Genomic DNA, 25,385 nt, shown 5'->3' with positions numbered 1-25,385 from the left:
GCAAGTAGACAAGCAGCTTAAAATATCACCATCAGTTATTAAAAGAGAGGATTCAACAAGCTGCCAAACTACATATAAAAACAAAGGGCTAAACCTTGAAGACATTATTACAAGTGAAATGAGCCAGACACAAAAGGACACATATTGCATGATTCCACTTACATGAGGTACCTAAAATAGTCAAATTCAGAGAGACAGAAAGTAGAACACTGGTTACCAGGGGCTGGGGGGAGGAAGAGTAGGAAGTTACTGTGTAATAGGTACAAGGCTTCAGAATGGGATGACAAAAAAGTTCTGAGATGGAAAGTAGTGATGGTTGCACAACATGAACATATTTAATGCCACTGAACTATATACTTAAAAATGCTTAGGAGATGTATATGTATGACTGATTCACTTTGTTATAAAGCAGAAACTAATAAAAAAAATGGAAAAAGAAAAAAAAAAAAAAAAAAGATGGAAAAAAGCTAAAAAAAAAAAAAAAAAAAAAAAAAATGCTTAGGAACTTCCCTGGTGGTCCAGTGGTTAAGATTCCATGCTTCCACTGCAGGGGGCATGGGTTCGCTCCCTGGTTAGGGAACTTAGACCCTACACGCCGCGTGGTGTGGCCAAAAAATACATTTAAAAAAAAAATTTTTTTTTAATGCTTAGAATGGTAAATGTTACGTTATGTATATTTTACCACAATAAAAAAAAAAGTTAAAAAAAAAGTTAAAACAAAGGGCTAATTTATTTAATGAGCAAAAGCCCTCAAAAATCAATTAGCAGGGCCTCCCTGGTGGCGCAAGTGGTTGAGAGTCCGCCTGCCGATGCAGGGGATACGGGTTCGTGCCCCGGTCTGGGAGGATCCCATATGCCGCGGAGCGGCTGGGCCCGTGAGCCATGGCCGCTGGGCCTGCGCATCCGGAGCCTGTGCTCCGCAACGGGAGAGGCCACAACAGTGAGAGGCCCACATACCGCAAAAAGAAAAAAAAAAAATAAAAATAAAAAAAATAAAAAAAATCAATTAGCAAAAAAGGAAAAAGATAAATGAGGAAAGGGCCAATAATCCAAAAGAAAATTTTTAAAATAATAAAAACAATTCACAAAAAATGAAATACAAACGCCCAACCAACATTTGAAAAGATGTTAAACTTTTTTTTAATAATTAAAGAACACAAAATAGAATAATGAGATACCACTTCTTACCTATTAGACTAGAAAAAACATAAAAAGATTAATAATGCCTAATTTGGTAAGGATATGGGGAAATGGACTCTCAAACAGTTGGCTGGAATGCATATTTACACCATCTTTCTGATGGTCAATCTTACAACAGCTGTCAACATTAAAGACGCAATTAATCCAGCAATTCTACTTAAAGAAATTTATCCTATACACATCAATGAAACATTGTAACCATGAAAATCTAGAAAGCCCATCAACAGGGGACTATGGTAGCTATTACTTTTTTGTCTACCCTATGTCATCTTACTCCCCTTGTTCTGGTAAAAGTACCCCCTTTCCTCTAGAAAATTCCTCCCCCATTCCATCTGGATTAGGGGTAGTCATGTGACCAAAGCCAGATCAATAAGAATCTTTCCCTCATAGTTACACTTAGATACAGGGAAAAAGAGGCTCTCTTTCCAATGAGGTTAATAAAGAGAGAAGATATAAATCCAGGGCTGTAAGCATCCCTCTTTTCCGCGTGGGTTAAGAATCTGTCTGCAAAATAAAACCATGAATTCATGAGACAGACTCACTCACAGATACACATATATAAGTTGTATGTGTCCTGGTGATACTGAGTTCTGGTTTTGTAGCACTAAGTTCTGCTTCCAGAACTTGACGTCCTGGTTCATGCAGTTCTTCCTTCAGTCCTGTGAGGTACTCTTTCCAGCTTCTGCAGCCAATAACCTTTCCCCCTAAGCTAGTTTGAATTAGGTTTCTGTTATTTGCAACCAAAACAGTCCTTATTAATATAAACCTGATAATTTCCAGGTTAAGACGGTACACTGAACACACGTATCTAATTTTGTTCTCTCCCCATACCCCACTAAAACTGCAGCAAAGAGATCTTTTTTTAAAGACACTAATCTACAAAGACAGGGAGAATAGTAGTGGGGACAGCAACACCAAATTTTTGTAAATCAAAAAGCAGACAGATAAGTGGAAACTAACTTAGCAGAAATAAAAAATAAAAAATGGATCCTAAACCAACAATGGGGAAAGCTGAGAACCAAACTGATTATACTACAGAATCTTCAAAAGGATCTGGAACTGGGGCTGGATAGTAGTGCTAAAATATAGAGGACTGAGTAAAAGCTGATTGAGAAACAGATTCTTCTCCCTGGCTACTCACCTCCTTCCCACCCCCAGGAAAAACACAGAGTTTAAGACAGAAAGTCTTTGAACTATGGGTTGACTAGTACAATTGAGGGCATGGGTACTACATTCAAAACACAGTACTCTCCTGAAAACAGCTGAATGCTGAGAACACGCTCAGCCATCTCCACCATGCAGCACTAGGAATGCTGGCAGCCAGTCCTCTCCCTTCATGCAGGAGACTGGAAGAGTACTCTCTGGGGAATCTTGCCAGCAGAAGAAGGAAAATATAAGGATACTTACGAGGAGAGTTCCCCAGCAAAAGGCCCACCCACATCATTGTATAGTGTTCCTCAAACTTAACAAGCCCCACCTATATATTCCAAGCTACCAACCACATTTTTTGTCCCTATATAAGTATCTACAACCAAGAAATACATGACATCTGAGAAAAACCTCTACCATGCATGATAGATACCAAATAAACAAAAAGAAAAAACAACCTGGAGAAAACAGATTAGCAGAGAGATGAGACATTAATAATCCATGAACAACAACAGGATATTCTGTTTTAAAAATGAATATTCAAAGAACAAAAATGAGCTTTGGAAATTAAAATCTTGATAGCAAAATGAAGACAGAAAGATAAAGCTGCAGAAATATCCCAGAAAGAACAAAAAATACAAATAGAAAAGAGATGGGAAAAAAAGATAAGAAACTTAGATGATCGGTCTAAGAGGTTCAATATCTAAAATAACAAAATTCCAGAGAAAAGAGAAAACAGAGGGATGAAATGATGGAATGGCACAATTCCAGAAATGTTCCTAAACTGATTTCCAGATCAAATGGACCCAACAAGTACCCAAGGGAAATGGATGAAATATACCCTCAGAAAGGTACATCATAGTTAAGTTTCAGAGCCTTGAGAACAAAGGGAAACATACAAACTTCTAGTGAGAGGGGAAAAAAAGATGACATACTAGAGATCAGGAATCTGAATAGTTTAGGACTTTGATAGCAACACTGGATGTCAGGTAAGAGCAATGCCCTCAAAGTTGTGAAGGAAAATTACTTCCAATATAGAATTCTATTCCCAGCCAAACTATTAACCAAAAGTAAAGCTAGAACAATTATATTTTCAGAGTGGAGAGTTTAATAAAGTTGACTTGCTATATATCCTTTCTTAGGAATCCACTAGAGGATGTCTACCAAATCAACAGTAGACCAAGAAAAATGGAAGATGTGAACTCCATTGAAGATTGTATCTGTGCCCCCTATTGTTGTACCAGCTTTCTATCCTGCCAAAACTACAGAAAGATGTGCTCCACTAAAACAAGGGAGTAAACCAAGAAATATGAGAATCACAAAACAGAAAATCCACCCCTGGAGAATGAGAAAGGAAATCTCAAGGAAGACAGCAAATGAAGTCCCAAATGACTGTTCTGCAGCAGGCCTAGAGAGTGGTCATCCTTAGAAGAATGAGAAGAGTCCTCTTCAGGAGAAATGTCTCCAAAAGAGTCAGAACTGATAAATTACTTAATGTGATTGACCATATGGAAAAACATACTGAAAGGCTACTGAAAGGTGTGGGAAGAATGAGTAAGAGGTACCAAAAAAATCAAACACATGAAACACATACACAATTATTAACTTTAGAAAAACAACAACAACAAAAAAAACTGCTCAGTTGTGACTAATATTTGCATAAACGTAACCATGTAAATATCAAATACTAATTTAAGTCAATAGATAATGTTTAAGTGAATCAAAATATAATAGCATATTCATGTTTTTTAGAAATATGATTTTTTTTAACATTTATTCTTTTTTTATTGAAGTATAGTTGATTTATAATACTGCATTAGTTTCAGGTGTACAGCACAGTGATTCCATTTTTGTTTTGTTTTGTTTTTTTGCAGGTTATGTTCCATTACACGTTATTATAAGATACTGGATTAGAAATATGGATATTTTTAAAGGCCAGAAGAAATAACTGAAAGAGTTAAAAGCCTTCTAGGGATGAAGATTGGGGAGGGGCAGGACAAAGAACAGGTATATTTAGTTATAAGCCTTTGGTAGTTTTAAATTATATGTAAGTTACTTTGCAATAAAATTAATTTTAAAATAAATAAAAAATAATTATATACCCCAATAGATTTTTTAAAAATAAGGTAAATTTAATGCAATGACATGGGTAATGCCCATGATACATTCTTATGTTAAAATGTCACAAAAGAATACTATAAGTAACATAAATGTATTTGTGTATGCGTAGTTTTTTTTGTTAAAGGATCTACTTCTGAACACACATCTATAGAAAATGTCTGGGAGAATACAAATAAACAACGGTTACTTTTGGATATGGAGATAGGGAATTTTTTTCTTTTCACTTCATAGAATTCTGTACGATTCACATTTTCCCCCTAAAAAGAAGTTTTGTAACCTTATGTTAAATTTCCCTTCCTTCTTTCCTTTTGTTGTTTTTTTTAAAGAAAAGTGTTCTCACGTACTCACCTGCCTCCTGACGCAGCAATCCCAAAGTATCAAGGATTCGACAAGCTTCCAGTGAGCACTGGATCATTGCCTCTTTTTTCTTTCCTGAGTGAATAGCCTCAGCCACTAGCTGTTTTCCAGTTGAATCATCCACAGGTAATCTGCATTGGTTTGGGGGGAATTATAGCACAGCACTAAGCTCCAATTCTCATGAAAAAAATTAATATTTTATGATAATAGTCATATTTTTTGAGATGGCTTTTTAATCTCTCAGTTCATTTTGTTCTATCTTGCCAAGGTTGGACTTCAAATCTTTTCCTTCCACCTTTTACTCATCCCACCCTAACCGCAATGTGTTACTAAACTATCAAGGTCCAAATTCAGGAATAGGCTAAAATTAAGATTAAAGTTGCTCTTTGGGTTGTTGTCTGTAACCATAAATTAAACCTGAAATTGACCACTTCCCATAAATGGATGTGAATGAGAAAAGAACATACCTCACCCTGCAAAGCCAAGTGCTATGACCCTGTTCATCAAACTCATATTCTAATTCTTCTCCTGTGGGAGGAAGAAAGACAAAACAATTTTAATAGCATCTGAAAGTTACTAGTTGATATAAAGGGAAAAGACAACAAAGGTTAAGTAAGAATATAAAGTTCTCATACCACACTGAATACTAAATTTCAAAGCATTTCACTTCCTATTCCTAGGAATTATTATCTGATAATAAAATTAGAATGAGCTTGAGGCAGAGAAAAGCCCAAACTCAAATCAAAACAACTCTCCATACACAGGTTTGTCCCCTATATAGGAGCTTTCACACTTATAAGTTGTAGACTTAGTGTTAATTTATCATGGTTGCCTAGTTTTTAGAAGCATAAATATTAAGTGCAGAATGCAAGCAGTTCATATATATATTTACACTCATACACACGTGCACACATACACATAGATGTTCTCTCAAAGCATTTCTACTGAAACTATTCTCTGTGGAAACATTCTTTAAATCATACGAAGTGAAAATCCATGTTAAGAATTACTGGGGCTTCCCTGGTGGCGCAGTGGTTGAAAGTCCGCCTGCCGATGCAGGGGACACGGGTTCGTGCCCCGGTCCGGGAGGATCCCACATGCCGTGGAGCGGCTGGGCCCGTGAGCCATGGCCGCTGGGCCTGCGCGTCCGGAGCCTGTGCTCCACAACGGGAGAGGCCACAACAGTGAAGCAACTGACCACACAGGCAAGAACTGAACGAGGAGGAGAGGAGATAAATTACAGCATTTCTAAGTACCTGAAGATCTGGAAAACCACCCTGTTGTGGATACATTATACTGGCAGTGTCAGAATCTGTTTACATACCTTCTCGGTCAAAAAAACCTTGGAGAGCCTTTTTTGGATCCTTTATATAAAAGGCCTCTCTTTCCTGCTGAAACTCTAAGACAATGGGGTTCTCTTCAGCCTCATCCTCTACAGCATCTTCTCCTACAGGATATGGGAAAGAAAGAAAAGACAATCAGACATAAGAGACTATCTGAATGACACCCATTATCCCTTCAGGCTGAATAAAGATACAGTTATCAGTGATGAAAAGAAAGGTGGGGGTGGGGGGGAGGAGGACAACCACAAGACCATCAGTATGAACATCTTCAGGTTTTCTAAATTGTGTGACAAGTTAAAACTTTTCATGGCACCTTATTTTTGTTCTCCATCACTATATGTATTGATATTTTAAAAGCAAAATTACCTACCACATTCTCTATGTAAAAAAAAAAAAAAAAAAAAAATGAAGTTCCTCAGCCCAGCATTCTCACTCTCTCACACCCAGGTCTAATACTTTGTCTTCAGTATAATTTCCCAATACTTATCATATCCACCAACAGACTGGTCTACTTAGTACTCCATTACAATCATCAATCCCTGCCCCAAATACCACCCCAATGCTCAGCTTCTTAAGGGCTTCTTTTCCTTTCCTCCAAGTCCCAGCTCAAAACCCTTCTGTTTATAAACTTATAAACTGTCCCAAAGATCTGTTAGTGCTGCCCAACAGAAACATAATGAAAGCCATATATGCAATTTACATTTTCTAGTAGCCACATCAAAAAAGAGAAACAGGTGAAATTATTATCAAGGAATCTACATAAAAATATTATGAATATTTTACATTCTTTTTTTACACTAAGTCTAAAACCCAGTGTGTATTTTACATTTACAGCACATGTCAATTTGGACTAGCCACACTGTAAGTTCCCAACGTGGCTGATGACTACCATATTGGATAGTGCAGGTCTAGGTCCTCAGTGACTGCTCCCTTCTCTGAACCCTTACCCTAGCATACTAATGGTTTCTAGCTTTTGTTTGGCACTTACCACAAGTAATTTCATAAGATTTATCTGTCTTCCCAACAACATAGTATGGTCATCTTCTAGCTTTTCAAAATCCTAGCTCCTGAATACCCATCCTCTAAAATGTCTGGTGTTATGGAAAATTCAATTTATTCCTCTGATTAGATATTTTCACATTTCAGGGTATTTACACAAAGTATGAAAAATTCAAGAGAACTCCTATACTGAATAACATTCTGTTTTATTTGATTGAATGTAGTTTCACCCCCTTTAGCAATAATCAGTACTTAATTAAATTTTAATGGTTAAAAATAATAAACTATACGCTGAGGAACTTTTGAACAAAGGAGTGCACTGTAAAACACATGAAAAGAAATCAATAGTGCCCATAATTCAATTTTTTGGCATCAGAAAAGTTAATAAATCTGAGTTTGGGTAACCTAATGTGCAAACTGTATTTGTCCTATCTATCTCAAAGAGTCATGAAAGCTGTATGATAAAAAGAAAAACAAAAAACCCCAAACAAAAAAACACCAAAGGGCCTCCCTGGTGGCGCAAGTGGTTGAGAGTCCGCCTGCCGATGCAGGGGATACGGGTTCGTGCCCCGGTCTGGGAGGATCCCATGTGCCGCGGAGCGGCTGGGCCCGTGAGCCATGGCCGCTGAGCCTGCGCGTCCGGAGCCTGCGCGTCCGGAGCCTGTGCTCCGCGACGGGGGAGGCCACAACAGTGAGAGGCCCGCATACCGCAAAAGGAAAAAAAAAAAAAAAAAAAAAAAACACCAAAAAACATTTAAGCGTACTAGTAGAAATGAATTTAAAATATTAACCTCTGGCAGCAATTTTGATTCCTTACCCATTCCCCAGGTGCAGCCCATTTCATCATCTTGACTACCAGTATTTCTCTTTCTTTCAGCTGTATCCGTTTCCTCTTCTTCATCTGAGTCTTCTCCCAGCATCTTCTTCTCCAACATCATTTGTTGCTGCTTGCGCAATTCCTTCAATTGCGTTACTGTCAACTCAGATTCTGCCTCTCGGTCTTCCTCTGGTCCCTGATGGATGAAGCAAAAGAATTTTTTACAGTTGATTGTTAAAGTCACTTTCAGAAATATGGCAATGTGTACAGAGGTCTGGAGATGAGGGGCCAGATTCCTCCACTTTTGTAATCGCTAAGACAATCTCCTTCCTTAGTGAAAACTTAACGAGCTCAGGAACGCAGCCGGGTGCACTCCAGAGACTGCAATTCTAGGTTTTTCTACTTACCTGAAAAACAAAGAGCCGGGTGCTGCCTCCAAAGCGAAGAACATGCCCGACGTGGACCCGACAATAGGTGCGGGGCGGGATGCGGGTTTTGTTAAGAAAAGTGCCGTGGGTGCTTCCCAAATCGAAGAGGTAGAAGCCAGGCCCGTGGCCGTCGCATTCTGCCTCGGGACCGGACACCCTGTGCTGCAGCACAGCGTGGTAGCGAGACACCGAAGGATGCTCCAGGCACACGTCGCAGCTAGCGAGCCTCCCGAAAAGACAGCAACTCATCCCTTTCAAACTCCGGGTGCCAAGGATGGTGCCGCCCTTCAGTGTCTCTAGGCTGTAGGGGGCCGTGGCGGGGCCGCCCCACGGAGGCTCTCGGTAAGGGGGAGCCCGGGCCGGGCCGCCAGGGGAAGGAGCAGCTGTGGGGGGCCGTGGCTGCTCCTCCGCTGGACCCCTAGTCTCCCCGCTGTCCAGCAGGGCTGGCGGGACTTCAGGCTCCGCGGAATGGGAGTCCGGCAGCGCCGTGGGCCTTTCCTTCTTTACCTCCTCAGGGTTTGAAGGATTGGTGGCCGGGGCTTTGCCCCGCACCGCCGGGGGCAAGGGCAGGCCTGGCTTCTTGAAGTCGCCATTGAGTTCCTGCGAGGCCAGCGGCTCTGACTGAGAGGGACTAGCAGCCATCATCAAGCGCGTGCAACCTCGAAATCTGTTCCTGGGAAACCTCACCCACTCGGTCTCTACATTCCTCTCCACGCCTCCCTCTCCCCAGCCCCCAGCGGCTTCTCTGGCAGCGACGGTTGAGTTGCTCCTTCACGACCTAGAGCGTTGTGAAGAAGTGAGTATCCTGGGAAGTTATAAGAAGAGGAAAGCAAAAAGGCGGTCAAGGTACTGTCGGAATGGGGACATCTTTAGAGGTTGCAACTGGGTTACAACGACTTCCTGTGGCAGCGCCTGATTGAGAAGAAGCGCTTCCGGCAGCCTTGAATCACTAATCAACACACCAGCCTTCCGGGCCTGACGCGACCCTTGTCTCAGGCCTCTCGGAGTCGTACAGCCGCCCAACCCCGCACCTGCGACGTGGCAGTCCATAGTGGAGCCTCCTTGCCTCGGTCCAGGTCCAGATGTCCCTGTGTCCGGGCTGCCCCAGCATTAGGCGACCCCAGGACCCTGTGATTGGCGCCTGCGCCTGCTGACGGTGACGGAGGAGCCCCCCTAGGGACTTGGGCATTGCTTGTGCTTGGTGTCTGTCCTTCGTGCTCCTTTCGGTGAAGCTAGGGGAGAGGGCGATTTTTGTTGTCACTTGGTTCATTCATTTATTCGTTCGTTCTTTTATTCTTTCCGAAACCAATTAATGAGGCAGCATAGTGTAGTTGTTAAGAGTGCAGGCCCTGGAGCCTGGCCGTGTTGATTTTCCCTCTCAGCCATTTCTGACATTAGGCAAGACAGTAGGCCTCAGCTTCCACATCTGAAAAGTGGGGTAATAATAGTATCTAATTCATAGAGAGGTTGGGAGAATTGAATTAACAGTAAAGGCAAAGTCCGGCATGTAGTAGGCACTCACTGTACTAAGATCACAGTTGTGAGAGCCAGATGGAAGAATAAAATTGAGATTAAGTACTAGTTTAAATATAGGGATAAATGCTGTGATGGAGACATGCAAAGTGCTCTGAGAATATGATGAAGGGAGTTGTACTGGGGAGGTGATAGAGGGTGGTGACTTAAGCCATACTTAAGAATGAATACAAGTCGGCCAGGGATGTGGTGGGTGTCAGGGCATTTCTGGCAGAGATCACATCTTTAAGCTGTGAAAATGCATGGCATTCTCAGCCTGAGTAGTCTGATACTGGTAGATCTAAAGTGGTCATTTTCTCCAGGAAGTTCCTCCTTTGTGTTTTCTCACTGCACCAGGTCTGTGTCTCTAGAACAGCTCTTACCACACACTTTAATATTGAAATGTCCTTTTTATGTTTTTCTCCCCCACTTCAGGGCAAGGATCTTGCATTAGTCTTTATCTCTTCACATGACACCTGGCGTTCGGTAAATGTTTGTTGAATTTGAAGAGACACATGGGCAATGAATCTGGAAGGGTGAGTTGAAGCCAGACTGTAAACGTTGTTGAATGATAAACCAAAAAAATTTTGACTGACTTTTTTCCAATAGGCAATGAGTTTAAAATATTAAGTCTAGCATTACTGTACAGAGTAGATTAGATATAAGGAGAGACTGAAGGAAGGGATATTCGTTAGGAGACAGCAGATATCTCAGATTCTTCCCTGTATACGTCAGAAGTTGAATGCATAAGACCGTTTAGGTTAGTGGTTCATAAATTTTTCCACCAGGACCAGTTAAAGGTTCCCATGCCTGGCATTCACAAATTAAGAACCACCTCGGGAATTCCCTGGTGGCCCAATGGTTAGGACTCGGCACTTTCACTGCCCAGGCCTGGGTTCTATCCCTGGTCGGGGGAACTAAGATCCTACAAGCTGCATGGCACAGCCAAAAAAAAAAAAAAAAAGAGCCACCTTTTCCTATCTTTAACTCTATTCCCTTTTCTCCTACTGATCCAGGACAGATGTGTCAAGATACTCTGAGAAGTATTCCAGGTCTCATTTAAGCATCTTGCCTTGCAAATCGTTCAGGACTGGGTATGATGGCAGTTCTGGTAATGAGTTAGTAGGGTGAGATGGAAAATATGGACACTATAGCCCCAGATACTCTTGCAGCTATTAATTTACTGATGACCCAAACTCTACCTTGTGGTTCAGTCCAGTAGGAATTGTCCTAGTTTGTGATTGTGATGACTGGCATCTAACAGTTATATTTCTCTTAATTTCTTCAGGGAGAACATCCTTGGTCCTACAGTGTTGCTGACACTGACATTTTTCTAAGTGGTCTTGAACTGCCTACTTTTTATGTAAATAACTGGCTAGACTTCATATTTTTCACTATAGAAGCCCATAACCTGCAGTTGCTAGAGATTTTAAAACACTACTTTTAGGATATCATCTACATTTAACTTGAAAGCTCTTCCTTTCTTATTCCAAAATGTTGAGATACTGGGGAGAGATACCAATCTCATCAAACCAGACCAACAGAAGTTCCTTTGACTTGCTCCCTCGGGAGTTCCGACTGGTAGAAGTCCATGACCCACCCCTGCACCAGCCCTCAGCCAACAAGCCCAAGCCCCCCACTATGTTGGACATCCCCTCAGAGCCATGCAGCCTCACCATCCATACCATTCAGCTGATCCAGCACAACCGCCGTCTGCGTAACCTCATTGCCACAGCTCAGGCCCAGAATCAGCAACAGACAGAAGGTGTAAAGACTGAAGAGAGTGAGCCTCTTCCGTCCTGCCCTGGGTCACCTCCTCTTCCTGATGACCTCCTTCCTTTAGATTGTAAGAATCCCAGCGCCCCATTCCACATCCGGCACAGTGACCCAGAGAGTGACTTTTATCGGTAAGGCAAGACTTTGCTATATCTTACTTTTCTCAAAAAATCTTCTCAACAACCGTGTTAAGCAGGTAATCACATTTCCATGAGGAAACTGAGGATGAGAGTAATTGCCTTGGCCAAAGTTGCTCAGGTAATTAGTGGGAAGTCTAGGACTTGAACCCTGATCTTCCGAATCCAGAGTCTGTTATTTTTTTATTTTCTGATGCAACAAATATTTATTGAGTGCCTCATATGTGCCAAGCACTTTACTAGGAGCAAGGTACTACACTAGTTTGTAAAATAGGCCATGGCCTCATAGTCCTCAGAGTCTAGTCCTTCTGTTTAATTAAAAGGTATAATATGGGTTTAGCTCAGTGTCCTCAAAATGAGATTCATGGACTTATTCTCATACTATTAGGAATCTCCAAGTTCTATACAAGAATTTTTAATTGTGTATTTTCATTTTGATAACATAGTTTAAGAAATAATAATAGAAAAATGTTCTTGATCCTTGCTACTCAAAATCTGGTCCAAGATCAGCAACATCAATACCACCTGGGAGCTTGTTAGAAATGCAGAGTCTCAGACCCACCCAGACCTGCTGAGTCAGAATTTTCATTTTAACAAGACCTCCAGAATGTTCATAAGTATATTTCAATTTGAGGAGCCCTGCTCCAGATCATCTGAATGACTGCCTTATAACCTAGTGCTACTACTAGGTTTCAGTGTGAAAGTTTGCATTTGGTGCCAAATAATTACTTTTTCCTTTTCATTTTGAACTTTGTCAGACCTATAGAAAAGTTTAAATAATAGTATGACACACACCCAAATACCCTTCACCTGGATTCACCAATTGTTAACATTTTGCCACATTTACTTTCTCTCTCTCATGTATGTGTAAGTGTGTATACACACATTTACACACAAATATACAAACATGTATATACGTATACACATACACGTAAGACTTTTTTTGCCAAATATTTTAAAGTTGCAGACATTGCAATATATCACCCCTAAATTCTTCATTCTTTCACCCCTAAATTCTTCACCTTATCCCAAGAATAAGGAAATTTCCTACACAATCCCAATAACCATTATCACATCAAAGTAAATGAACACTAATTAAATACTATCATTTAATATGTCTGTATTCAGATTTCTCCAGTTGTCTCCAAAATATCTTTTGAAGGTATGTTTGTCCCCAATCCTGGACCTAACAAAGATTCACGCATTGCATTTGGTTGTTATACCTCTTTAGTGTCTATTTTTTTTTTTGAGGTATAGTTGATTTACAATACTATATTAGTTTCAGGTGTACAACATCATGATTCAATACTTTTATAGATTATACTCCTTTTAAAGTTATTACAAAATATTGGCTATATTCTCTGTGCTGTACAATATATCCTTGTAGCTTATTTATTTGATACATAGTAGTTTGTACCTCTTCATCCCCTTCTCCTATCTTGCCCCGCCCCTCTTCCCTCTCCCCCCTGGTAACCACTAGTTTGTTCTCTATATCTGTGAGTCTATTTCTTTTTTGTTATATTCACTAGTTTGTTTTAGATTCCACGTAAAAATGATATCATACAGTATTTGTCTTTCTCTGCCTCTTTAGTGTCTTTTAAGCCAGCATAGCTTCCCCCTTTTATAATACATGATATTAATCTTGTTTAAGAGTTTAGGTCACTTGTCTTGTAGGCAGTCCCAAATCAGACTGGATTTGCTGATTATTTCCTCAAGATTAGATTCAAATGAAATGTTTGGCAAAAATACTACATAAGTAATATTGTATATCACTTAGTGCATCTGCCTATTGATGATAATAGTTGCTACTATTTTAATTGTCCCAAACTAATGAGAAAAGAACAGAAATAGACTTATTAAGTAAGGCTTGCAGTTGGGCCAGATGAAGGCCAGAAAATGTCATGGTGTATTGTCTAATCGAAGGCTCTGAAGACATTGGAATAGCGAAAAAGGGAGGGAGAACTGTGTCGTTACATGCTTGCCCCGCGTTAGTGTAGATGTGCCCAACTTCGACACACTTACTCTGTGGGAATCAGTACCAAGTTTACATTTTGAGAGCAATTTACCTTTAACGAAATAATATTGTCCTTCATATTAAATTGATGCTATTATTTAGAATTTGTAGTTTCGTGTCAATTTTCTAATTTTAATTGTTAGGAAGAGTCTGTGAACATCAGAAGTTTAAACGTAGTTTGTTTTATACATATTTAAGAAACTGTGTACAAAAATAATTTGCATCAGCTATGGGGGTATGGGAAGAATTATTTTCCTTTGAAATGGGTCCACATATTAAGCAAAGCAATACTGATTTAGCTCTGTTTATTAGGCACTTCTGAAGCCTTTAGCTTTTGGTCCAGAGAGACTGGCCATGGGAAATGATGATGCAAACAGTGAATGAAAAGTTATTAGGCAGTTGGTTTTCTTAGGTTCCAATTATTACGTGAATTACAGTAGTTGCTACTGAGCAGATAACAGCAGCATGGGTGTGCAGCTCCTCAGGCACTCTGTACAGCAAGCACAGGGCGACGCATGCCAAGTATGGACCAGGGAAAAGTAATTTTCTGTACCCTGTCTTATCTTTATCTATTTACTTTGTCAGAGGGAGGCAGAAGATAGGAAATTTCAGGAGAGCAGGTAAATTAGTAGCTCATTAAAAGTTATTTTTAGGAGACCAGACAGTTTTTTGAGGTTTTTTGTTTTGTTTTGGAAAGATTGGGATCTTTGTCGTAGTGATTAGGTGCAAAACAGTGTATTATTAAGAACATGGGATCTAAAGGCAGAAGCTCTATCACTTAATAATACCAAAAATCTTTTGGCAAGTCAGCCTCTCTGAACTTCAGTTTCTTCACCTGCGGGATAGGGATGTGAAGAAATATGGACCCCTACCCACTTCACAGCATAAAACAGGATAAAAATGCTTTGTAAGCTATATATGTTTTAGATTGCTTTTATAAAATTGAGTTCCTTTCCCAGCTTTACAAATGGTCTGTTGTAGTTAAATAAGAATCTCCTAATTGGGACTGTGAATTTCTAGAAGTCCATATATTGCCCAGCATGTGAGGAACCTATGTTCTGGTGAAATAGAGCACCACTGAGCATTATCTGAGCTATACTCTTAAAATTAATCAGATCCTAAAAGTGATCAAAATCCAGCGGTTGATATAAGGAGAAGGAAACTTCCTTTTCACTAGATACCCTTTTATACTGTTCACTACAGGCATCTATTGCCTGTTCAAATTTTATGTAATTGGAGCAGCTCAGGGATATGACTGGGTTGTTGAGATGTGCCCTGACAGCAACAAGATGACACTGGGCTATGTAACCTGCCTAGAATTCCCCTGGAAAGCTGAGCTGGTGGTTTGATTGGGATTGTAAACCTCCTAGGGAGACAGGACAGGTCACCCCTTTGCAAGAGCACTAATAACACTAGCATGTCTCCGCTTTCAGTGGGAAAGGGGAACCTGTGACTGAACTCAGCTGGCACTCCTGCCGGCAGCTCCTCTACCAGGCAGTGGCCACAATCCTAGCCCACGCAGGCTTTGAGTGTGCTAACGAAAGTGTCCTGGAGACCCTAACTGATGTGGCACACGAGTATTGTCTTAAGTTCACCAAGTTGCTGCGCTTTGCTGTGGATCAGGAGGCCCGGATGGGGCAGACTCCCTTCCCCGACGTGATGGAGCAGGTTTTCCATGAAGTGGGCATTGGCAGCGTGCTCTCCCTCCAGAAGTTCTGGCAGCACCGCATCAAGGACTATCACAGTTACATGCTGCAGGTGAGAGGACCCTGAGGAGAAGTGGGTAAAGATGTGTACTCTAGGGGTGCCCAGCAGGATCCCTAACACTTGCTCTAGGGTGCAGAGCACAGGGTCTTGGAACAGAGTGGACTTACCCTGCTTTCCTCTCGGCCCTGGCTGTGTTCCACTGGCCTCATCACTGACCTGGCCAGACTCAGGGTTCTCCTTTAGTCAGTGAAATTATAGCATGTGGTTAGCATGCTTTTATTCAACGAATATTTATTGAGTGCCTATTGTGAGTCAGGCACTATGAGATTCAGCAGTTAACAAGTTCCTTGAGCTTGCACTCTTGTTGAGAGGGAAACAAAAACAAGTAAACAAATAATGATCAAAATAATTTCAGATGGCGTTAAGTGCTATGAGAAAGAAACAAAACAGAGTGAGGTGATGCTGCCCAAGGGTGGAGTGTGGTGGGGGAGACACCATTTTGGGTTAGAAACAGAAATATCTGAGCTCTTCAACCCTTGTGGCCTGAGGCATTTTGTTCACTGTTTCGGTTTCCCCAAATCTAAAATATGGTAAGGAATTCTTAACACCCAGTCGTCTTTGCTAAGCAATCCAGGTTTCCTACAGTGTTCATTATCCACCTGTGGTACCTATGTCAAATGTTAGTTTTTATAGCTAAAAATGTGATCTTTTGTCCCAGTTCTGATATAATAATACAGTCTAAATATTTTTCACCTTTATGTACCTTTTAATTAATGACATGCACATTCTCTGCTAAACAGATATTCTTTACATGTCTCTGTCATTTACGAATTTCAAACTCACATTCCTTCCTTTGGTAGTGATGCTTTATGCATATTCATATTCTGTTGGCTTTTCCATGGATGCCACAAGCTGACTATCCAACTTGCTTTTAACTTGGAAAATTGACTTACTTGCCAACAGATTAGTAAGCAGCTCTCTGAAGAGTATGAAAGGATTGTCAATCCTGAGAAGGCCACAGAGGACACTAAACCTGTAAAGATCAAGGAGGAACCTGTGAGCGACATCACCTTCCCTGTCAGTGAGGAACTGGAGGCTGACCTTGCTTCTGGAGACCAGTCACTGCCCATGGGAGTCCTTGGGACTCAGAGTGAACGCTTCCCATCTAACCTGGAGGTCGAGGCTTCACCACAGGCTTCAAGTAAGAGAAAACAACTTACCCATTTTGATTCTGGGAGATCTGCCAATCTCAGTACTTCTTGCGTTTTGGACTCAAACTCTGGAGATGGAAGAACAAAAGTGGGGATGGGCAGGAGAATGGAAAGTCTGAAAACAAATATAGCTTCACTGATCTACAGATACCAACATTCTCTTTGTAATTAAGGAAGAAAGGACTAGCAGAGCTTTACAGACATTCTTTAAAATTATTTCTAGTTAGGGGGGCTTCCCTGGTGGCGCAGTGGTTGAGAGTCCGCCTGCCGATGCAGGGGACATGGGTTCGTGCCCCGGTCCGGGAAGATCCCACATGCCGTGGAGCAGCTGGGCCCGTGAGCCATGGCCACTGAGCCTGCGCGCCGGAGCCTGTGCTCCGCAACGGGAGAGGCCACAACAGTGAGGGGCCCGCATACCGCAAAAAAAAAAAAAAAAAATATTTCTAGTTAGGATGTAGATGCAATAAGTGATTACCAGAGTTAATTCAGCTGACCCAGCTGGGTGGGCAGATGGCCTCCTGCCCTCTGTATTCTGGTCTTTCCTGATGCTTGTACTGAATTGATTAAGGCAACTTCCAGATAGATGGAGTAATGTTAGTTGCTCAGGGATGTTTGAATAGTTGGGGTTCCTTGCTAAAGTACGCCCCAACAAGTTGGAACTGAAAGGAATTGAAATAGGGCAACCCAGTTACAGGCAGCTGGCCTCTTCTTCCAGATAGACCCTGTGATTACCTTCAGAACCAGATGACTTGATCCCTAAGTCAGTTAGATTGCAAATTAGTCTAGACACTCATTTCTTTACAAATATAAATTGTCATGTCATCAATGCACAAATGATGCAAAATAGCCAGTCCTCCAGTGTAGCCTAAACAGAATTAGGCCGCATTTTTTAAAGTATTGGGCAGAGAGCCTTTCAACATGGAAGACGTAATAACCACAGAACAGTGTTGCTAGAAGACACGGAGGCAGGAGAGCCAAAAAAATTGTTGCAGATGTAGAGGTCACGTCTCTTTTCAGCAGTCTGGGAACAGCTGCCAGCATTTCATACTGGTCATTAACTTTTCATAATGTGAGAGAGGACCAGGGACCCAAACACAAGGCAGGAAAACAAGACAGCCCCATGAAAGGACAGGCCAATGTAACACCTGACCAAGAGCCCATGGTTGTGCCTGCCTTTGAACCATGAATCTTTCCACAAGCATAGTTTTACTTCCCTAGTTTAGGGAAAATGGAGGTGGATGAGGTGGGGTAAAGGAGGGTGAGGAAGTGGAAAAGAAGATATTTAGAGTTGGTAACTGTTTGAGCAGAGAATAACCACCATATTCTCCAGCCAAGTAGAGAATCAGAGTGAAAACTGATCTCAAAGATCATCTGTTGGCCCTGGGTGGTGCATGTCTCCTACTTTGTTCCAGCCTTTTTTTTTTTAATAGATATTTTAAAACAAAATTTATTTATTTATTTATTTATTTTTGGCTGCGTTGGGTCTTCGTTGCTGCACGCAGGCTTTCTCTAGTTGTGGCGAGCAGGGGGCTACTCTTCGTTGTGGTGTGCGGGCTTCTCATTGCGGTGGCTTCTCGTTGCAGAGTGTGGGCTCTAGAGCACAGGCTCAGTAGTTGTGGTGCACGGGCTCAGTTGCTCCACGGCATGTGGGGTCTTCCCGGACCATGGCTCGAACCCATGTCCCCTGCCCTCGCAGGTGGATTCTTAACCACTGTGCCACCAGGGAAGCCCTGTTCCAGCCTTTCTTACTGCTAGTTAGTTCTATGTTCTTCTTCCATTCCCAGGTACAGAAGTAAATGCTTCCCCACTTTGGAACTTGCCCCACGTGAAAATGGAGCCACAAGAGAGTGAAGAAGGCAACGTCTCTGGGCATGGCGTGCTGGGCAGCGATGTCTTCGAGGAGCCCATGTCAGGCATGAGTGAAGCTGGGATCCCCCAGAGCCCTGATGACTCAGACAGCAGCTACGGCTCCCACTCCACTGACAGCCTCATGGGGTCCTCCCCTGTTTTCAACCAGCGCTGTAAAAAGAGGATGAGGAAAATATAAGGCAAAGAGGGAGAGTTTCTCTCCAGACCTACAAGACCCAACAGAAAACCTTGATGTATTCTAATTCGTTTCCATAAACAGTGATTTGACTTTTATTCTTAAACAGTGGATTTTCCTGATATCAGTGGAACTGGATTTAACCAAATAAGTCTGCTTTTTCCTTTTGCATCCAGTTTTTGTAGTTTTCCACAACAACCAAGCTACCTTTCACAGACATGACACTGGGATGGTAATCCAGAGACCAAAGCACTGTCCCTGACATCTACTGTGTGACTAGACAAGTGACTTAGCTTCTCTAGAGCTGCTTCTCTTGCACAACTGAGAAGAATCATACTGCTTTGACCTACCTTGCAGAGATATTATGAAGATGGAGATGTTGTTAAGCCTCAAAGCTGTGCTTGAATAGACTCACACGTAAATATATGCTGGTATCAGATGTCAATTTTTTTTTAACTTGCTTCATTTTTGGTCGAAGTCCTTGGGAATCCAGTGCTAATACCTAATAGGAAATAGCTAAACATTGCATAGCTTATCTATCAGTAGTCTTTTTTTTTCAAACTGTTTTTGCTGCCCATAAGGTCGCCTATAAAGTCAGAGCTGTCTGTGGTAAACAGCCTTTCTACTTATTCAGACAGCCCTCTACTATCTCAGCCACATATTTTCTTCTTCCTTCTCTAGACTTATTCCATGTATTTCCACCATCTTTATTTTCTTATTTCCATTCAGATTTTTTAAAATATTTTCACCATGTACACTTTTTGATTGCTCCTTTCATTTTTCTCCTTTGTGAATGAAGCAAACAGGACCTGTCCAAGGACAGGCTTTTGCCTATTTCATTTGTTCCATCTGCTTGGCCATCAGAGAACAGCCCATTCCTTTGCCAGAATTCTCTGTCAGCATATTGTGTTTCTACTGGATGGGCAGCCTCTAAAAGGATAACAGTATGCACCCTTCTGCTTTACATCATGTCTTGAACAACTTTACTTCTGTTACTCATCCACAGCAGTATCTGCCCTGCTTGGCATCTGATAGTCTCAATCAGTATTTATTAAATAAATGACGTAGCACTGGAATAATCAGGAGTAATTAGCAAATGTGTGCATGTTAAATACTGCTGAAGTTTGGTTTGGGGGTGCAGAATACAAGTCTTGTGAAAGTTAGAGCACTCCTTTTGTGGAGACCAGAAATCAAGGCCCACATCACTGAGTGCCTTAAATGTCCAGCACTGAGAATAAATATGAATGCAATAGCAACAAAATGAGGTTATAATTTAAACTGTTACCAGATCATTTATAAGTTTGCTAATTGTACATCCTTGGCACATTTATCTAAACCCTTGCTGTTCCAGGCTTAGCTTCATTTTCGCTTACTTATTGATGAAAGTACACATCAGGTCAACAGTTTCCATAAAGTAGCCACCTAGTATTTAATTCATTCACTTAGCAAACATTTATTGAGTACCTATTATGTACTGGGTCCTCTGCAAGAGATACACAGATGAGTAAGACTCTCTCTGCCCTTATGGAGCTTATAGCATAGGCTGGACAAGTTCCTCTTTAAGTAAAAAGTATACAAAGGCACTAAGGGAAAAAATCAGGTCACTAAGGGAAAAAATCAGGTATGTTCAGAGTTTTGCTGTGCAAATGGTTTCCTCTTAAAGAACAGGTTCAAGTTTTTAGACCAGTGGTTCCCATTAGTTATAGAATACTGAAATTAATACTTCATGTAAAACAAAACACTTTTATTTTTAGAATGTTAGATTGGAGAATAGGCACCAGATGGTCAAGGTTGGGGTACTCTGATAAAGCAGGTCATAAGCACATTGATATCTGAGATTCACCTGACCTAGAATTATGTCATAGGTTGTTTGCGTTAGAATATTGTTCTGAACTTAGCATGCATCAGAATCCCCTGGGGGCCTTAGTAAAATGGACCACTAGGCCCCACCCCCTCCACCCCCCAGTTTCTGATATAGGGCTTGAATGTCCCATTTTTAGTAACTTCCCAGATGATGCTGCTGCTTCTGGTCCAGAAACCACACTTTGAGAACCACTCATCTGGAATACAGGTTAGGCAGGGATAAAATTCCTTAAGAGAAATGTATAATGTTTTAAGATACTGTGAAGAATGTGGAGGCAAAGCAAACCCTTACCAGGGCTGTTACATATGGAATGTGCAACTGACCCAAATCCGTGGCCTTTTGAGTAAATCACTAAGGATACACTGCATTAAGTTAAAGTACAATACAAACAGGGCCTGGCTTTGTACCTGGTTACTAGGTGTAGTACGTACATGGAACTTTAGTAAAGAACATGTGGCTTTAAACCTCTCTTCTGAACTGCAGTGACTATTTGTGATAATTTTCTTATTTGAAATTATGACAAGCAGGCTTCCAACAAAGTTAAAATTAAAAACTATTTATCCAAGTCACCATCTAAAGTAGAATTCTTATTCGTTAACAATGTTTTGCCCACTTTCTTCAATGAACCCTGGTGTTCTACAATGAGCTACCCAGTGTGAGGCACATTTCATACCAAGATTGATTGGTTGCCAAGGAGACTCCACTGCCACTCTGGACAAGCTCCTGTTTCCCCCCTCTCTTTCTGCTAAAAGGAGGGGAGCCCGTGGTGCAGGTTCAAAAGCAAGATGCTGGAGAAGTAGAGGCTACAGATCCAGCCTACTAAGTTCTCTCTCTGTTCTGTCCATCAGCAGCAAAAGTATGTGCGTTCAAATGAAAAACTTGCAGTTTTAGGCTTGAAGGGATATCAGCATCCAAAAACAATATCCTTCCTTGCATAAATCCAAGGAAAATGCCAAGGGGAATCAGCATCTACCTGCCAGGTCCAAATGTATTCTATCCCTGGCTTCATCTGAGTCAGGAGATTTCACTAATAAGAGAAACTACTATCCTGAACAAAATTGTCCTTTATAGTAGCCCCCAATCAGAGATAAGGATAGTCCCTTCACACAGAGTTCCAAAATTTTGGACTTTAGAAACTATTTGTTGTTTCTCTTCCAGTACTGTGCCATTGATTCTTGCATAAAATTCTGGAATGCTGGCTCTTCACGGCTTTCCTCTGTAACTGCAAGGAAAAAAGAAGGTTAATTCTTTTTAAACTCTCCCATTAGACAGGTGGATTAGAGCTGCTGTCACCCATGCATCAGAAATAGTACCTTTGACCCTTGCACAACACGGGTTTGAACTGCGTAGGTCCACGTATACACGAATTTTTTTCAATCGTAAATACTACAGTACCACACGATCCACAGGTGGTGAAATCCACGAATGTGGAACCACAGATACGGAGGGCCAACTATAAGTTAATTATACAGGGATTTTAAACTGCGAGGAGGGTGGGTACCCCTAGTCTCCAAGTTGTTGAAGAGTCAACTATATTTCTAAGACACTGTATGTTCACTTCTCCCAATAAGGAAGTATCTCCTAGAAGCAGGCTCTATTTATCATGTTGCCCCAAATGTACAATTTCTTTGACCTGTAAGTGGGGAGAATACCTCCTTCATAAAGTAACTAAAATGAGGTCCCACTCCTACATATTTTTAACTGAGAGAAATGAAAACCTCTGTCCACAAAGACCTGTTAATGAATGTTTAGAGCAGCTTTATTCATGACAGCTAAAACCTGGCAACAACCCCAATGTCAATCAGCTGGTGAATGGATAAACAAAGGTACATCCACATAATAGAACTATTACTCAGCAATAAAAAAGAACATATTACTGATACATGCAATAACATGGATGGATCACAAAAGCATTACACTGAATGAAAAAAGTCAAATGCAAGTTAAATACTGTGATTCCACTTACACAACATTCTGGAAAAAGCAAAATTATAGGAACAAAAATCAGATAAGCGGTTGCCAGGAACTGGTGTGGGGGAAGGGACTGAATAAAAACGAGCATGAGCGAACTTTTAGGGTGACAGAATTGTTCTGTTTCTTGATTATAATGGTTAATTACAAAACTATATATATATGTATTAAAATCCATCAAGCTATACACTTTAATAAAAGGGTGGGATTTATTGTTTGTAAATTATACCTCAATAAATCTTATTAAATGATGCAATTTACATGTTAGTATCCAGCACACTGGAATAAGGAGAAGTTTGCTCTTGGGCACAGCTAGGACCTAAAAGGGTTGTTTCAAGAAATAGATTCTGTCCACAGTCCATAAAACTATGCAAAGTGGAACACTTTTGGATTTCCAGAGGCATTCTATCTTCAATGCTACAGTCCCTTCTGACTGGTTTAGGTCTGCTGAGGCCTCCTTCTGTATTCTTAAAACAACGATTACGGGCCTCCCTGGTGGCGCAAGTGGTTAAGAGTCCGCCTGCCGATGCAGGGGATACGGGTTCGTGCCCTGGTCTGGGAGGATCCCATATGCCGCGGAGCGGCTGGGCCCGTGAGCCATGGCCGCTGGGCCTGCGCATCCGGAGCCTGTGCTCCGCAACGGGAGAGGCCACAACAGTGAGAGGCCCACATACCGCAAAAAGAAAAAAAAAAAAAAAACAACAACGATTACAATAAATAATCCTGGATTCCTCAAAATTGAGTTAGGACCTAAAGATGAGAAGACACAAGACTAATAAAAGGTCGTAATCAAGCTCAATATTAACCATTCAGTAAGAAGGCCAGGAACTTTGAATATATGGAACTCCTTCCTGGTGCTGCATCCTTTAGCATGTCCTCTCTCCCCTGTTACTGGCTTCATGCTCAAGGTCTTCTCTCAGTAGCAGGAAGCTCCCGGGCAAACAATGAAAGAATAAGCGGCTATTCTGTTCTCATGAGCCACCTCAGCCACCTCTCACCTCTGTGGTCAATATCTTCAGTATCACTGTCTGCTTCCTCATCCTCTTCATCCAAGGTTCCCCGAGTCAGGATCAAGTCAGAAGGGTCCAGCACAGGCGGTAAGCTGCCTACATAGAAAACATCTATCAGTAGCATGTCATGAACATAGGCCTCCTCAAAAAAGTGATTTTGAATCAATAAGTAACTATGATTAAAAACTGGCAGGATGAAAGTGATCATGATAAAATGCAGGATCTTATCTCTTCTAAATGTACAGTTAATACCACTTAACATTTCTACACTAGTTTATTTCACAAAGTGCTTTCATGAGGCCAGTAACCCAAGAGGTCTCATTTTTAAGTTGAGGAAAATAACTCTGAAGTAGCTTGTCTTCATAGTAATAGTAATGTCATTTGTTTGTACTAGCTCTCAGCTTGGAAGAGGCTATGGTTTTTCCTATGAAGGCTAAAGACATTTGAGCAGATCCAGTGTGCTGATAAGTCAAGAGTAAAAGTGTGGAGCGTGGAACTCACTTAACTGGTAAACCCAGCCAGGTTCCAGCACCTAATCCACCAAGTGGCTTTGCTGTTCTCTACTAGACCTATAGCAATAGCTGTCGTGAACAGAACTTTACTCCTTTAAAGGCCAGTCCACCAATGAGTGTGGGTGAGTGAGTGTGTATATATTTAAATTTGAGCACCAACCTAGGAACCCCTAGAGAATTAAGGACAAAACTAACTCAAACAATAAAAAATGTCAGTAAAGTAGCAGAATAAAAAGACTAAAATACAGAAATGAAAAGTCTTCATAAACACAAACATAACCAGTTAGAAGAAAAATCCCATTTTCAACACTAACGGAGATACAATCCTTGGGAAAAATTTAACAAATTTAACAAAACCTACATGAGGAAAACACTCCTGGAAGACACAAAAGCAGACTTGACAAATATAAGCACATTCCTTGTTCTTAGACAGGAAGAGCAACATCAAAGAGATGTCAATTAATTAATTAATATAACACAATCCCAATAAAAATATCAAAGAGTTTTTTTAGTGAGCTACATTAAGTTGATACTAAAGGTCATTTTGGAAAATAAACGAGCAAGAATAGTCAGGGAAACACTAAAAAAGAAAACTTTGAGGAGGACTAGCCCTAGCAGATATTAAAACATACTATAAAGCCTCTATATGTAATTAAAGCCACACAGTACAGGCACACAGTCTAGAGGAATAAAATAGGTAATCCAGAAATACATCCAAGTACATACGAAACTTTAGTATATGATACAGGTAGCATCTCATCACTGGGACAAAGGTAGACTTTTTAATAAATCATGTGGGTACAACTATTTATGAAAAAGGTAACACAGACCTATACCTCACACCATACCCAGGAATAAACCCTAAATGGATCAGGGTTCCAAATGCAGAAAATAAAACCATACAAGTACTACAGTAAAACATGAGTGAATGCCTCTTTAACACAGGTGTAGGTAAAGGATTCCCAACTATGACTCAAAACCAGGTGCAATAAAAGATAAATAAATTTGACTACATCAAATTTATACAAAACAGAAACTTTTGCATGGCAAAATAACACCATGAACAAAGTCAAAGGGCAACTGACAAACAGGGAGAAAATATCTGCAACATGTATCACAGGAAAATGAAGACTATCCCTACCTAGATTAATGTATATTAAAACTAGTGGGGCTTCCCTGGTGGCACAGTGGTTGAGAGTCCGCCTGACGATGC

At 40.9% G+C, this 25,385-nt stretch overlaps 3 protein-coding genes across 9 annotated transcripts in view; 1 reads left to right on the top strand and 2 right to left on the bottom strand.

The window, feature by feature from the left end:
• SLC4A1AP (solute carrier family 4 member 1 adaptor protein) overlaps positions 1-9,264 on the bottom strand; it is a 75,018-nt gene extending 65,754 nt beyond the window's left edge. For 4 of the 5 annotated variants that reach the window (XR_009534320.1, XM_060117519.1, XM_060117518.1 and 1 more), the window contains exons 1-5: positions 8,394-9,264; positions 7,987-8,182; positions 6,152-6,274; positions 5,295-5,355; positions 4,819-4,958 (exon numbers count right to left, since the gene is read on the bottom strand). Coding sequence is in view for 4 of the 5 variants with exons in the window: in XM_060117519.1 (XP_059973502.1) it covers positions 4,819-4,958; positions 5,295-5,355; positions 6,152-6,274; positions 7,987-8,182; positions 8,394-9,059 (1,186 nt within the window). In the remaining variant the exon portion in view is untranslated. The remainder of the gene's footprint in view (positions 1-4,818; positions 4,959-5,294; positions 5,356-6,151; positions 6,275-7,986; positions 8,183-8,393) is intronic. The other variant, XM_060117517.1, reaches the window with a different exon arrangement.
• Positions 9,265-9,338: 74 nt separating this feature from the next.
• SUPT7L (SPT7 like, STAGA complex subunit gamma) lies at positions 9,339-22,852 on the top strand. The gene is made up of 6 exons (XM_060117927.1): positions 9,339-9,570; positions 10,362-10,462; positions 11,215-11,833; positions 15,287-15,611; positions 16,524-16,761; positions 18,556-22,852. Exons 3-6 carry the CDS (start codon positions 11,421-11,423, stop codon positions 18,816-18,818), a joined length of 1,239 nt encoding a protein of 412 aa, XP_059973910.1. The 5' UTR covers positions 9,339-9,570; positions 10,362-10,462; positions 11,215-11,420; the 3' UTR covers positions 18,819-22,852.
• GPN1 (GPN-loop GTPase 1) overlaps positions 20,226-25,385 on the bottom strand; it is a 20,747-nt gene continuing 15,587 nt past the window's right edge. For all 3 annotated transcript variants that reach the window (XM_060117931.1, XM_060117929.1, XM_060117930.1), the window contains exons 13-14: positions 23,649-23,756; positions 20,226-21,901 (exon numbers count right to left, since the gene is read on the bottom strand). In XM_060117931.1, coding sequence (XP_059973914.1) covers positions 21,816-21,901; positions 23,649-23,756 — 194 coding nt within the window. In that variant the 3' untranslated portion in view covers positions 20,226-21,815. The remainder of the gene's footprint in view (positions 21,902-23,648; positions 23,757-25,385) is intronic.

The sequence above is a fragment of the Mesoplodon densirostris genome, chromosome 14 (genome assembly GCF_025265405.1).
Source record: "Mesoplodon densirostris isolate mMesDen1 chromosome 14, mMesDen1 primary haplotype, whole genome shotgun sequence".
Taxonomy (NCBI): domain Eukaryota; kingdom Metazoa; phylum Chordata; class Mammalia; order Artiodactyla; family Ziphiidae; genus Mesoplodon; species Mesoplodon densirostris.
Note: the sequence above shows the minus strand (reverse complement) of the source record. Positions and strands in the feature narration are given on the sequence as shown.